General features: G+C 34.7%; 2 protein-coding genes across 2 annotated transcripts in view; one reads left to right on the top strand and one right to left on the bottom strand.

Annotated features, from left to right (window-relative positions):
• LOC310733717 (leucine-rich repeat-containing protein 2-like) overlaps positions 1 to 12,965 on the bottom strand; it is an 18,821-nt gene extending 5,856 nt beyond the window's left edge. The window contains exons 1-5 of the mRNA XM_083555125.1: positions 12,800 to 12,965; positions 12,427 to 12,502; positions 10,263 to 10,334; positions 9,999 to 10,107; positions 7,716 to 7,845 (exon numbers count right to left, since the gene is read on the bottom strand). Of these exons, the coding sequence (XP_083411251.1) occupies positions 7,716 to 7,845; positions 9,999 to 10,107; positions 10,263 to 10,334; positions 12,427 to 12,502; positions 12,800 to 12,837 (425 nt within the window). The 5' untranslated portion in view covers positions 12,838 to 12,965. The remainder of the gene's footprint in view (positions 1 to 7,715; positions 7,846 to 9,998; positions 10,108 to 10,262; positions 10,335 to 12,426; positions 12,503 to 12,799) is intronic.
• Positions 12,963 to 14,427, top strand: shld3 (shieldin complex subunit 3). Its single transcript, XM_083555263.1, has 2 exons — positions 12,963 to 13,103; positions 13,360 to 14,427. Exon 2 carries the CDS (start codon positions 13,409 to 13,411, stop codon positions 14,132 to 14,134), a length of 726 nt encoding a protein of 241 aa, XP_083411389.1. The 5' UTR covers positions 12,963 to 13,103; positions 13,360 to 13,408; the 3' UTR covers positions 14,135 to 14,427.

The following is a 14,427-nucleotide window of genomic DNA, read 5'->3' as shown; positions in this document are numbered from 1 at the left end:
TTTACATTTTAGTTCTGGTTTTGGAGTACTCTTGGATTTGAGTTTTCTCTAATCTAACACCCCTATTTTAACTTAAGATTGGCTCTTAATTAGTTGATTAAGTAGCAGATAATTTTTTTGTCCTAGTTAAATTTGAGTTTTCTTTTTCTATATTCTTTTTCTATATTTTTCTATATTGATGAACTTTATTGGGTGAAATGCTTGCAATATGTCACATTTATCTGAAGGCCTGTATATATATATATATATATATATATATATATATATATATATATATATATATATATATATATATATATATATATATATATATATATACCAATATATATGTGCAACCAGGAAACTTGGACACACTTTTTCCAATTTCTGTTTTACTAGATAAGCATTTTACTACTTGGCAAAGCAGCCTGGGAGCCAACACAACACAAATCAGGGGCCACTCTACCAATGACATGAAAAGATTCTGAAAATGAATCAGGAATATGACATGGTATCTCCTAGCCACCCAAATTTGATACCATGATCCCGCCAAAGCCTTGTAAATAATTCATTCAGTCCCTTTACACAGATTATCTTACCTTGTTGGTGTCACACAAGCATTTTTTTAACAATATATTGTTTGCACTGACCTTAACGAGTGATGAAATACATGTGTATAAATTGAGAAGACCAAGAGTTTACCTTCGATTTCCATTGCCTTTGGTAAAGTTGTTTCAAGTGAATTAAACAAACAAAACAAAAAACACAAAACAATTGATCACAAACACAAACAAATTACCAAACTAACAAAAACCTGATGTTAGTCAAAAAAATTTTTTAATACTTCTACTTTTTACTTTATTAACCAGACAAACATAAAGGACAAACACATCCAAAACTACAGAAGGAAATAGATACAATAGTAGATCCTGATACAAGGGCATTTGAACCAGGCCTGCCATTACTAAAACTACCGAATTAATAGTAATCATGGGGTTGACATAATAAATATTCAAAGAGGTATAAAAGGTTGCACCAACAGAGTTTAATGTTTAAGAAGATTTTTTATGAAAACTGTTCTGTTCAAAACAAAACATGGATAGTGACCAAAATAGGTTGAGGTGGTTTGTGCACCTTATTATGGCTGTAAAGTCCTACTGGACAGATACCCTGGGTTGAGAGATGATCTCATGCAACTGACTTTTAAGCATCTACAGTTCACTCCCCAGGGCAAGACGAAATCTGTGGCTGGGGCCACAGAAGTCTAGACTGACCTGCTCAGTTTGCTCCTGCCAAGATTATAGACAGGGACTGCATTTTCCACAAGCCACTGTTCCATCACATTTAATGTCACATGACTTTCCACACCTGTTTCACATTCACGATAATTAACACTTGCATATAAAGTCACACCGCGTGCACACACACCACACCACACTTATTCTCAGTCGTCTCTCTTGGTTGTCATTCATGGTTGTCGTTCATTGGTTATGTCTCCCACTCAGGTTATGTTTAGCTTGTATATGTGTCTGGTTATATTTGTGTTTTGTTGTTTGTGTTTGTATTTGACATTTGCATCTTGTAAATACATTATATGCACTTGCATCCATCCATTTCATTACGTGAAAGTTGACACTATGTCTCCTATCAGAAAATGTAAAAGGACATGTGAATGAATTAATAATCGATTGATTGATTAATTAATTATATTTTTTTCTTTAGATTTATGGATTATATATCTTTATATAACAGATGTAAATAATGTATAAAAACATTATTCCGAATGTGTTATAAACTGGTGCACAGACAGACAGACAGACAGACAGACAGACAGACAGACAGACAGACAGACAGACAGACAGACAGACAGACAGACAGATAGATAGATAGATAGATAGATAGATAGATAGATAGATAGATAGATAGATAGATAGATAGATAGATAGATAGATAGATAGATAGATAGATAACTTTATTAATCCCAAAGGGAAATTGCAATGTTACAGCAAGCAGTTCACTGACAAACATAGTACAAGCAACAAGTGCACAAGAATATTAAGGCCAGTTTAAATTAAAAGATCACAATAAGTAAGAGGGTAATATTATTACAAAGAAAAAACTATGATACACTGTTTATAATGGTGCAGCCATGGGTGTTGTGGCAAGTTAGAGTCAGGTGTTTTTTCCCTCATTTATTACTCTTAAAATGTTCTGCTCGCAGTTGAACTGACTCTGAACTGTATGTTGGTGTGAAGAAACGAAGAAACGGCGATCAAAACCAGTTCACAAGAGTGCGCTCTCTACTCTGATTGGTTGTTTGCTGTGGGCTTGACGTTTTTTTATCCACTCATAAATTAAAAGGAACGACTGATTTTGTAGTTCCTTTGACTTAGATATTTGACTTTTAAATGTAGTGAATTTAAAGTGATATATCCCTAAATGGAAATACTTCAGTAAACACGTACAAATACGTAAAAAAAACTACTTAAGTATAGTAAGACCTTACATTTATTGTGTAATTGTACACCACTGATGAGTTGGGACTGGGATTCTGCAGGATGTAGCAAAACTTTCATGTGTACAGGTTTGAAGTTAATGGCTGTGAGTGATTGGTCAGATTCAAAGCTTATGGGACAAACGAAGAGCACATAATAAAGAATAAATATAAATCATGCATTTATTGCAGTTCATTTACAAAACTGAATAGTGTTCATTTATTTGTCTGAACAAGCCATTGATGGATTCAATGGCTTAGATTTTTTGTTTGTTTAGGCCACAATTTTGCCAGGTTGTACCATTTATTCATTAGAAAATTTGTATTATTTGTCTTTGGGAGATGCCAACCAATGGCTTAAATCTTAAAACAGATAATGACATTATGTTACAATACAATTATATTTATATATATATATATATATATATATATATATATATATATATATATATATATATATATATATATATATATATATATACACTAGGACATTTCCACATAAGTGTATAATTTTACTGTTTACTGTTTATAGTTATATATATTACTGTAAACTAAAACTAAATGAAATAAACAAATAAAACGATAAATTTATTTTCTTTTTATTAGACTTTTTAGTGTGAAAACAGTTCTGCAAGTTTATTAATATAATATGGATCAAAGACAAACTTTTGTTTTTTTTTTCCTGCCAGCAGTTTGCTTTACAAACAATAGAAATGCTTTTATTAATAGAGTCACTGCTCCATATATCCAATGACGATACACTGTGCACAGAGCAGCATATCTCTGCTTGCAAAAAAAAAAAAAAAGAAAAAAATAATAATATATTTTTTAAAAGAAAATCGTAATGGAAGATCACAGCACAAAGAGTTTGTTTTGCTTACTAAACATTTTCAGTAAACTCTCAGTAAGCTTTCTTGAAGGTTAAGTAAAAAACTTATTTTTAAGTTCAATCAAATTTTGATTTATACTACATGTTTACATTTGATGGCTATGTTTTGAGGTATAGTGAGCTTGTTAACTTAGGCACATTAGAATTAAGCTAGAATAATTAACAGTTCTGACAGTCATGGTTCAGTACACTTCCTGTTTAGTGGCTTACGCTAGCGCTATTGATTCTTTAGCGTTTTCATTCTCATGTGCAAAACAAATCTTATTTCCGGTATTGCACTAACTCTAGTTTATTTTTTTTATACAACTGCCATTGTTGTGAATGTTTTCAAGTTTAATAATATATTTTAAAAAATGCGGTCTGCCATTTAATACGTTCTTGAGGGAACTCAGATTTGACCTATGTTCCACGCGTAAAAAGGATTGCATTCCGAAAGCCCTGTACCAACACATTTCAGTACTAATCAATCCTTTAAATAAATTTAATATTGACTGTCTGATGTATGTTAAAAAACAAGACGTTTCTGCATAGTGTCAAGTGTCAGCAAAGTGATGGGATTTTACTGGTACTCATGATATCAAAAAACATGATGTTGTTCACAAGAGTGTTTGAAGTACAGATAAATTATCTATAATTCTAATAATATTCCTTTTCTTCTTCTTCTGCCTCTAATTATTATTCATATATTAGTACATGATGTTTATAATCTGTGATGTATCTGGACAGTGTCATTTGGTACCCTGAAAGATTCTTAATTCTTAATTATAGAGGCAAAATATGGTTTAAGACACACAAGCCTTCACCTCAGTGTTCTAATTAATATTATTAACATTTGAAAGCGTAGCTCAAGAATCATAAAAATAGATCATGTTAATCTCAGTTGACCTCTGGGTAATGCCCTGGACTTATGAGATATCAAACGCTAAAGAAACAAAATGTCAAGCACATGCTAACAGATTTGTATGGCACTTCATATTTTCCAGAATACTACTGGCCGATGCCACTGAGCTGATCTCGGTGATAATGTGACTTAGACCAATGTCGAGTACAAAACCAGGCGATTGTCCAGTGGGTAACCACAATAATAAATCTCAATTGTTGTATCTGTTTCTATGCTTGGGCTTGCCTGAGTTTAGAGTTTAGACTTTCTTGTGAATATTTTCTGTTGTAAACCAGTTTAAAGGGCTTAAATCACTATTTTTAAAAGACAATGCAACATCCCCAATGTGATGCATTTGCCCCATTCAAGTAATGCAATAAGTCCAGGAAGTGTCTAGATATTAATCTTTGGCTGTAAACATCAACCTGATATAGACATCAGTTGTTCAGCCTTAGTAATAAGATCCAACGCAGCAGCGTTGCTTTGCTGCTCGTGTATTCTTATTTGTCCTGCCAGCTTCTTGTGACATGATGTGCATGTACAATAAAAGCTGATGCTGAAAATCTCTTGTGACACTTAGCAGAACACGCAATGCTATCAACCCTGATACTGTACAGTGTACATAACTTTGTGGCACCTGTTGAGTACCGTAATACCGTTATAGGCTTTCACTAAACTAAGTGTCAATGGATGTAACACACTGCACACTGGGAATTTGTAGCATGATTCCACTGAGGCTTCCAAACATATCTCAATCATTTTGTTCCTTTGCACAGTTGATTCCCTGCGCAGTCAATAAATACACTTCTCTGGGAAAAGAGCTTAAAAGGTAATCTTTTGATTTTAGAGACACTATTAGAAATATTTGTGGTTACACAGGATAATGAGAGCAAAAGCGAGCTAGTCATCATAAGTTTTATCTAATTTTATGTTACTTTGCTGATATTAACCAGCAACACTGTTTTGCACTAACATCTGGAGCACTGCTGGAATATGAGATTACCAGCTCTAGCGAAAACCTAGAGTTAACTTTGCATGTGGAAACGATTTTTATAGTTTAGTTTATATAGTTAAACTTTTGATTTGATTATTTGATTATTTTTGCTTGTCTCCAGTGTCTCAGGAGTGCAAGATCCCAAAACCGAACATGAGTGCAGCACTAATCCATAACAAATTATTTATCAAAGCATACTGGGAGAACAAAATTTCAAATCATGTCCAGATCACAGAGAATGAAGAATCTAGGATGAAGAGTAGTGCTCTGTCAAAGTAAGAACAAAACTTTCTACTTACATTTGATATTATAATATATAATATGTAAAAAAATAATAATAATAATTACATTGCTTTTCATATTGATTTTTTTATTTTCAAATAAGTGTTTAACAGCGTAGAATAAAGGATTGGCAAAACATTTTTTAAATATATTTTCACTTTTATACTTATAAATTAAACTTTTCAAAATTGCCATACTAATAATATGAAAGATGCTTTGTAAATGCTACGTATTAAACCTTGTTATAATAATAATAATTATTATTATTTTTATTATTATTATTGTTATTATTATTATTATTATTATTATTATTATTATTATTATTATTACTGCTACTACTACTACTAAACTAATCCAAGAAACTAATCCAAGAGATGTGAAAATTAGATGGTGCCTGTTACAGTTCAATAAAGTTTATATGTTTGTAATGTATATTATTTTAGAATAATGTCAGTTGGCTATTCATAGTATTTTGCATTCTGTCATTCTGTCACTGGTTGACAACATATGTCCCCCGGATAAATGCGACACCATGACGTAAATGTTTATTCTACTTTGTGTTTATCTAGGCTTCGTGACGAATGGCTAATGAGACTTGAGAATCAAACAAAACATATCAAGAACATCAATGACATGCAGGCCATGTCAACAAAGGTCAAACAGCCTGATCAGGAATGATTTAAGAGGAGCTTCCTTTACATATTACTCTGGATTACTGGCTATGGAGCAGATAACAATATAAAATAAAAGTTAATTTATTCATACATAACATGTTGTTTATATTGTTTATTGAATACGTAAATGTTAGACATTTATGTCTGTTAGTAAATGTCTATTCTAGCTGGTTGGGCTGCTTTCAATAAACTGGTACACAAGCATCTGCTCTTTATATATATCTTGACAGTATGTCTGTGGCGCCTACCTTTATTTGAAATCGCATTCTGAATAAACTGGCAGCACATTGTATTACAGTCTTACATTACATTAATATGTAAAATGTATAGGCTTAAAAATATTTTTTTAGACCTTAACAATAGTTTCAACTATTTTCTGATGTTAAAGAAAGGTAATGTGCTTTAAATACATCTACCTATCTATATTTACCTATAAACATTTTAATATAATGCACATCTTTCAGTTAAATTTGTACAGACTTAAAACCTGGCTTATATACTTTAACAATAAAAAAATTACCACTACTGAATAGATATTATTGATTATGGTGGATGTTTCTCAGTGCTGCAGTGTCACGAACTGTTAGTGTGTGGTTTTCGATCACAAAATTGTGTTTTATTTTATAACAATACTCCTACAATGTATTTAAACCTCCTGGACCTCACCCACTACTTGAATCACTGTGATATGAATGATCCATCACACAAATAACATCTGGTCAGTACTGATCCTATAGCAGACACTGATGGACTGACAACAGGGAAATTTACAAATTGTGTACAGTTCAGTTGTATAAATGTAATTATAGTAACAAATATTATTTATATAATATTTATATAATATAAATATTTCCTCCTGTTAACTTTTTAAATGAGAACTTTTGGAAAAAAAAAAAATCAAAATGCTCCATTCATCAAATAGGTTTTAAAAGGCCAAAATGCCACAAAGATCATGCACAAGATTATGATTTACCACAATTATAAAAAAAATATATTGCAGTGAAAATCTAATGTAGCCAAACCAAATGAAAAAAAATAAAAATAATAATAATAAATATATTGTGTGCATAGTGCAATTATAAACAGTATATATATATATATATATATCATATTTGGCTTCTTAACAAGAAAAAAAATCAGATAATGGGGAAATAAAAGATATTTACTCAAACAGCTGCTGGTGTATTTTATGTTTATTTGTTGCTCAAAAAGACATTCATAGCTGTATGAACAATTACTCTACACTTGCAAACAAAGCCCTTTCTATTTTGCTTTCATTTGAAACATGTTTAATACTTCAATTCAAGCACTAAAAGTGTAAAGGTTTTCAAATAAAAATCTTGGTATTTTGCTTATAAGTTTTTATCATAAAATTATAATGTCAACAAAGATTTTACACACAGAAGTGTCATGGTCTGGTCAGTACTGACAAGACACACAAGAGAATCAAATACAACTGTAAAGACAAATCTTCAAGTTTACACGTAAAGAGGTGTTTTTTTTTTTTTTTGGGCGCATACAACTACTTCTTCTTCTTCTTTCCTTTCTTTCCTCCTTCTCCTTGTTGTGCTCCTGTTTCATTTCCTCCGCTTTTCTGTGTTCTTGTTTTTAACTTTGGAATCATCTCAGCCACGTAGACCATAATATCGTTTTCTGAAAAACAAAGTAAATATCACATCACCATAAAGCACAGACAGGAAGTGAAAATCCCTAGATCCACCTTATGGCGTTGTAGCAGTTACTTACAGTTACAGCAAAAATGATGTACAGTGTCTTGCACAGGTAACACAGACCAAACACATTTATCATGGGATAATCAGTAAGAGCATTTCCCTTGTGGGTAAGTGGTAATAGTTACATGCATAAATTTGGTGTGATTTATAGAGTTTTGGTGTAGATCTTTAACTAGCATTAAAAATAACACCATACTAACAGAACAGACTCCATTCTCATAACATGGATTACACAAAATGTTGGAAACATTCCTTCAAGATTCTGGTCATGGAGACATGGTTACTTCATGGCTTTAATACATGTACATTCATGCTGCTAATCACCCATTCTTCCACATCTCAAAGGTGTTCTATTAGATTCAGCTCCGATGACCAGGAGACCACTGAAGCGTTAAGGAATCATGGTCATATTCATGGAACTAATTCAAAGTGACTTTTGCTTTCAGACGATCGTGCTGAAATTAAAATGGGTAAATTGTGGGCATGATGACATGCACATGGCCAGCGACAATATTTAAATAGTCTGTGGCATTCAAACAATGCTTAGCTTGTGCTAAGGGGTGCAGTGTGTGCTGTACATCAGTACACCACCGCCAACCATCCAAACTGTTGACACATGGTAGGCTGGGTCCACGTTGATGCCAAATTCTTCTGCAGAAAGTGATATTCGCCAAACCAGGCGACATGCTGTTCTCTCTGAAATGCTTTGATTCTTACTATAGTGGTAAAGAGTATAATCTTTGTATTGAGTTCAAGCCAAACTCTGATGTGTTATCCCTTCATAGCAGTTTGTTTGGGACACAGCAAATTAAAACAATTAAAAAGGATTTTAACCATGAGTTAACCATACCAATGTAACAGTATTTAAAAAATTACCACGTAAACAAATCAAGCAGAAATGTCGCAATTGCAGCCCAAATTAGACATTTACACAAAGATTCACATGAACTACTGCAAAACAAAATAAAATTTGTCACATCTAACTAATTGATTCGCATCATAAGCTGAAACTACCATATACAATAAACCAGTGTTTAAGGGAAGCTACGGTCACCCTGTGGTTAGACTGACACTAAAAAGGTAAGCTAGTAGAAATTAGCATTTCATCCTAAGCAACAGGCTGACAAATTAGTATTCTAAACCCCAAGTATCTTGGGGTTTTGTTCCTGAGTGAGGGAAGGGTGGAACGGGAGATTGACAGACGGATCGGTGCAGCTTCTGCAGTAATGCGGTCGATGTACCGGTCTGTCGTGGTGAAGAAGGAGCTGAGCCGCAAGGCGAAACTTTCGATTTACCGGTCAATCTACGTTCCTACTCTCACCTATGGTCATGAGCTCTGGGTCATGACCGAAAGGACAAGATCCCGGATACAGGCGGCCGAAATGTGCTTCCTCCGCAGGGTGGCTGGGCGATCCCTTAGAGATAGGGTGAGAAGCTTAGTCACTCGGGAGGAGCTCAGAGTAGATCCGCTGCTCCTCCACATCGAGAGGGGTCAGCTGAGGTGGCTCGGGCATCTGTTCCGGATGCCTCCTGGACGCCTTCCTGGGAAGGTGTTCCGGGCGCGTCCCACTGGGAGGAGACCCCGGGGAAGACCTAGGACACGCTGGAGAGACTATGTCTCCCGGCTGGCCTGGGAACGCCTTGGTGTCCCCCCGGAAGAGCTGGAAGAAGTGTCTAGGGAGAGGGAAGTCTGGGCATCTTTGCTTAGACTGCTGCCCCCGCGACCCGGCATCGGATAAGCGGGAGAAGATGGATGGATGGATAAACGAATTACACGGTTTCGGTGTAATGGCATCTTCATATGGATGTATTTACAAGTCAATATAATTTGTTCAGTTCTGATACTGGGAACTGTAGTAAGAACAGTAGTAAAAATCTTCACAAATGTAAACACAAACCTGATGCTTATATAATGCAAGGCAGGATATTATTACCTCATCAATTTGGCATATGCAACTGATTTTTCACAATACCAAGTCGAAATAAAAGCTGGATAAAATACTAATATACAGAGGGGTGTAAGTAATAATATAGTATTATGCTAGATTAAACACAAGCTACATTGACACTTACTAGAGGTGAATTTCTCCTGACACAAACGTCCATCCTCATGTTTGATTTGAACTCGCACTCTTCCTTTAAACTGTACGTCTCTATTCCATTCTCTTGGATAGAGCTTGTTCTGTATGTGGGGAAACCCAAAGAGAAAGAAAGGGAAAAAAAAAAGATCCTGTAGATTAGATTACAGAATGTATATATAAATAACAACTTAGTACAGAGAGTATATCTTAATAATAAAACAAAACGTTGTGTACGTGAATAACCTGCATACAGTACCTCAACTCTGACATTCATCCCTGCTGCAGTTAAGACATCCTTGATTTCAGCACAGGAAGGGTTTTCCACAGCCTTGGAGAGAATTTTGATAGATTAATATAAACCAAAAAGTAAAAAAAAATCCAGAAGGATAACAACATTTCTGACACAAGAAATAAGAATGTACAAAAACATATGTGCTTAAGTATATATATATATAAACGTCACACAAATTTGTAAAATCTAACCACTGCTTAAAATTTTTTTTTTATAAACAACCCCACATACAATGATGCGTAAAAGTTTGTGACCTCTTTAAAAAATATCTGCATAAATATCAGATTTTCAGTACCCAATTAAACAAATGAGACAGAAAATATTATACTTGGTCATTTATTTACATACAATATTACAGGTGAATTGTAAAATTGAAACTCAAGCAATGGCAGTTAAGTTGTAGGTGAAATAAAGTTTGTTTGAAGATTTTATCAACAGGATGACAATCGAGTGTGAATTAACATTTACCGTAATTTCCGGACTACAAAGCGCACCCTTGTATAAGCCGCACCCATTGAATTTGACAAATATTTTTATTTTGAACATAAATAAGCCGCACCTTGTGTATAAGCCGCGGGTGTACACTGAAACTAATGAACTTTACACAGGCTTTACCAAAAGAGAGTGTCTGTTACACTGTGTAACGGGTGAAATATGTTGTGGCTCCTTTAAGAGCAGAGCGACATTTTGGGAACAGCACATCACTGCATTCTGCCGGTATTACTGCGTGTGTGTGAGACTGGGGATTATGTGTTTATTATTTTCTGATGCTCATTTCTAAGTTTCTTTAACTAACCCATAATGCTGTTGCCAAGAAAAATAAAAAAGCAAGAGTTTTGGAAACCTGTCTGTGCTTATATGATTTCTGTTGCAACTGGAGTTAGTGAGCTCTCCCTTCACCCAGACTCAACACGTTACAACGGCTTGTATCTAAACAGTAGCCTACCAAGAAAGTCATTGTTCACTGTCTTGCTCCTTCCTTTCACAACTATTTCTCTCGGGAGTTTATCTTTTGGCATCGTGTGCGTTTAAAAATCAACACCGGTGAAAGTTTTTCTCCCGAAGCCGTGCAGCTCAGAACACAGGTGAGGTGCATTTTTTCGTTTCCGTTCGGAAATTTCATTGGTCTAATGTTATGAGGTTCTGTTTTTTGACTTGAAGTTTATGAAACCGGGAAAAACCCAGTAAAAATCCATAATTTAGCTGCTTCGTTGTTTAAGCCGAGGGGTTCAAAGCGTGGGAAAAAAGTAGCGGCTTATAGTCCGAAAAATACGGTATTTAAATTTTTTTAAGGAACAAGGATCTATGATTGCCTGATCTTTTACAGGTTTGTGGACTATTGGATTTTTTTTTTAATATAATATTTGTCTTTAATTTACCCATTTCTGGGTCTTTTTTGTATACTTGGCACCATATCTTAAAATGCCTATATGCACTGTTAGGGAAATAACGATGTGTAGAATAGGGCAGTATTTATTACCCCATGAACAGTGAGATGGCTAGTCAGAGACAAAGTTCCAAAAATAGTAGTGTTTTAAATGTGCATAACAGATAAAATGGTAGTGTTTGGGGGTCACCAATGATCTGAATATACACTGCGACACCACATAACCTCTATGAAACTAATTATCTGGAAGGCCTGCCAAAGATCTGATCTGGAGGTCTTTACTGTATTTTTCTTTGAATCTCGTTCATCAAAATTAACCAATCTTTTGTTGAGTCATTTAGTTCATTTCGTTCCTTTGATCAATGAAATAAAATGTTACATTTTTAATAGACAATTCCCCCAACACAACTCTGACTATAATTCCAATAATTAATAAATGCATGCATTTTATATCTGCATATCGTATATAGGTGTCACCTGAGTAAAGATCGAACGACTTGTACTAGAAGAGTTGAGAACTAAACTACTCCATTCTGTTTCCTCTACATAATACAGAGGTTTTGCGATGGTTTGCTCATGCGCGTAAAGTGGGGAAAAAATGAACGAATCACTCTTTGGGACTCGTTCTTCTGAGTCACATTAATGACTCGTTAAAGTTCAACGATTCGTTCACATGATTCAATCACAGACATCAAAAATGACAATAATTAAGAAGCTGAGTATATTATCTCTGGGTCTTACCTTCTCAACTGGTATTCTTCGCCCCTCTGCTAATGTCTTTTTACTGTTAATGTAAGCTGGGTATAAACACAAGTACCTGCAAGAAAGAATGGTGATTTTTAGTCAAACACTAGCACGAGAAACACACACACACACACACACACACACACACACACACACACACACACAATCTGTGTTTCAACTCTGCACACAGACTTTCCATTTTCTGAATGTTTTTGCTAGCTTTTAAAACATTTTAAAAAGAGACACTTTGTACCACACATTTCGCCTGCGTTTTTAGCCCATTTTCATGTGAACAAACAACTAACGCTGCTGCATATGTTGTATTAGGATATTTTCTCTGTTAAATCAACCTGCTGATAAATTCGCTTACCTGGTTTCATCAGCAGGGTTGGTTGTTAAATAAGCCATCTTACGTTATATTAGGTTTCTGGTGTAAAACTCTGATATTGAACGAATAGGTTGCCGGAGCGACACGCTCACATTTCTGAAAAGCTACATATACCTCATCATTACAGAAACAGGAAGCGGCGTTGCTTCTGCACGTTTCCTCTGCTCAGTCCACAGCGCCTCTGCTGGCCAGGAGGTGGTATTGCGCCAGGACAAAGGGCTAGACTGTGGATAGCTTTGTATAGCTAACCCCTTCCAAACATTAGCTGACACAACTTAAACTTAAGGTAGGTTGATAATTACCATTTATAATGTTTGTAAAATGGTTGCTGTGTCAGCAATATTTGATTATGACAGCAGGCAAACCTTAACTACTTCAGCTGTGTATGTAGCAAGCTAGTTACCTTGCTAGCTAAGCTAGTGCAATAAGACTGGATGTTGAAGAAGCAAAATCATATTTAAATAAAAATGTTGTGTTTGCAAAATGTATTTTCTTGTGCAAAATAAATATTTTATGTCTATTGCTTTGCTCTGACTTTAAAGAAGGAGCTTCGGGATTGAAGGAGACGAGAGCTGTACAGTGATTGGATGGATGGATGTGTGTTTACACTATAGAAGTGACCAGAAGAAATCGAGTGATTTGGTGTCTATATGTGAAAAGGCCCTGGAGGACTTCCCTCGACGTGTTTTGCCGTCATTTACACCTTGGTTTCCTTCTACTAATGACAGAAACTGTGCACTTAAACCTAAAAAATCTCCACCAGTCATTACATTAAACCAGCTGGAATGGTTTGGAAATGCCCCTCATCAACCAGATGTTTTTTCTTCAAATCGTTGTATAGATGATCAAGAAAAAAGTTTGAACACTAGTAAGAGGAAATCGATATCATTCCCCGTTAACGTTGACACACACTTCAAGGCAGATTCTGAAAATGTGGCAAAGAGATGTAAACGCACATGGTGTGTCTTCCCACCAAAAACGAAAACACCTCAAAAATCACAAGACCTCTCTAGAGAGTTCCACAAAACTGTACAGAAATACGGACTCGACCTGCACCAGAGAGCGAAATGGATCATTTCTGAGCTGAACTGTGCTCCACAGAGCATTGAAGAGGTTTGGTCTAAACTCAGCCATGCTGTGAAGCACTCCAGACTTCCGACATGCAATGCCAATTATCAAAGAGACTTGATCCAAATCTGGGTGTACTGTGACATAACATACTGTGAATATATCGGAAAGTTCTTGCGAGAAAATTTCCAGCTCTCAGGGGAACTCACTTTAGCTGTTCATAAACTAGGAGACATTTTTAAACTGTAATTAGTTAAACATGATATTTTATCAGTACAAGGGATGAAAACTAAAACATTAACTCCACATTTGTGCATAAGTTCAAATAAAAACAAAAAGCAAAAATGGTCAAATTAAATAAGTACTTTTAATGCTCCCATTGAGAGCTTTATTATAATGATATATGCTATATTAAAAGAAAGATGCTGGGTGATACATCATTATATCCTTTTTTAAAACAGTTTTAAATTCCTGATTTACTGTATTGTCTGTCTGCTATGAATTGTAAAACATTTTTAATAAAAAATATATATTTTTAAAGA

This window comes from Silurus aristotelis (genome assembly GCF_946808225.1).
Source record: "Silurus aristotelis genome assembly, chromosome: 11".
NCBI classification, from domain to species: Eukaryota; Metazoa; Chordata; class Actinopteri; order Siluriformes; family Siluridae; genus Silurus; species Silurus aristotelis.
This window is presented reverse-complemented; position numbering and strand designations above follow the sequence as displayed.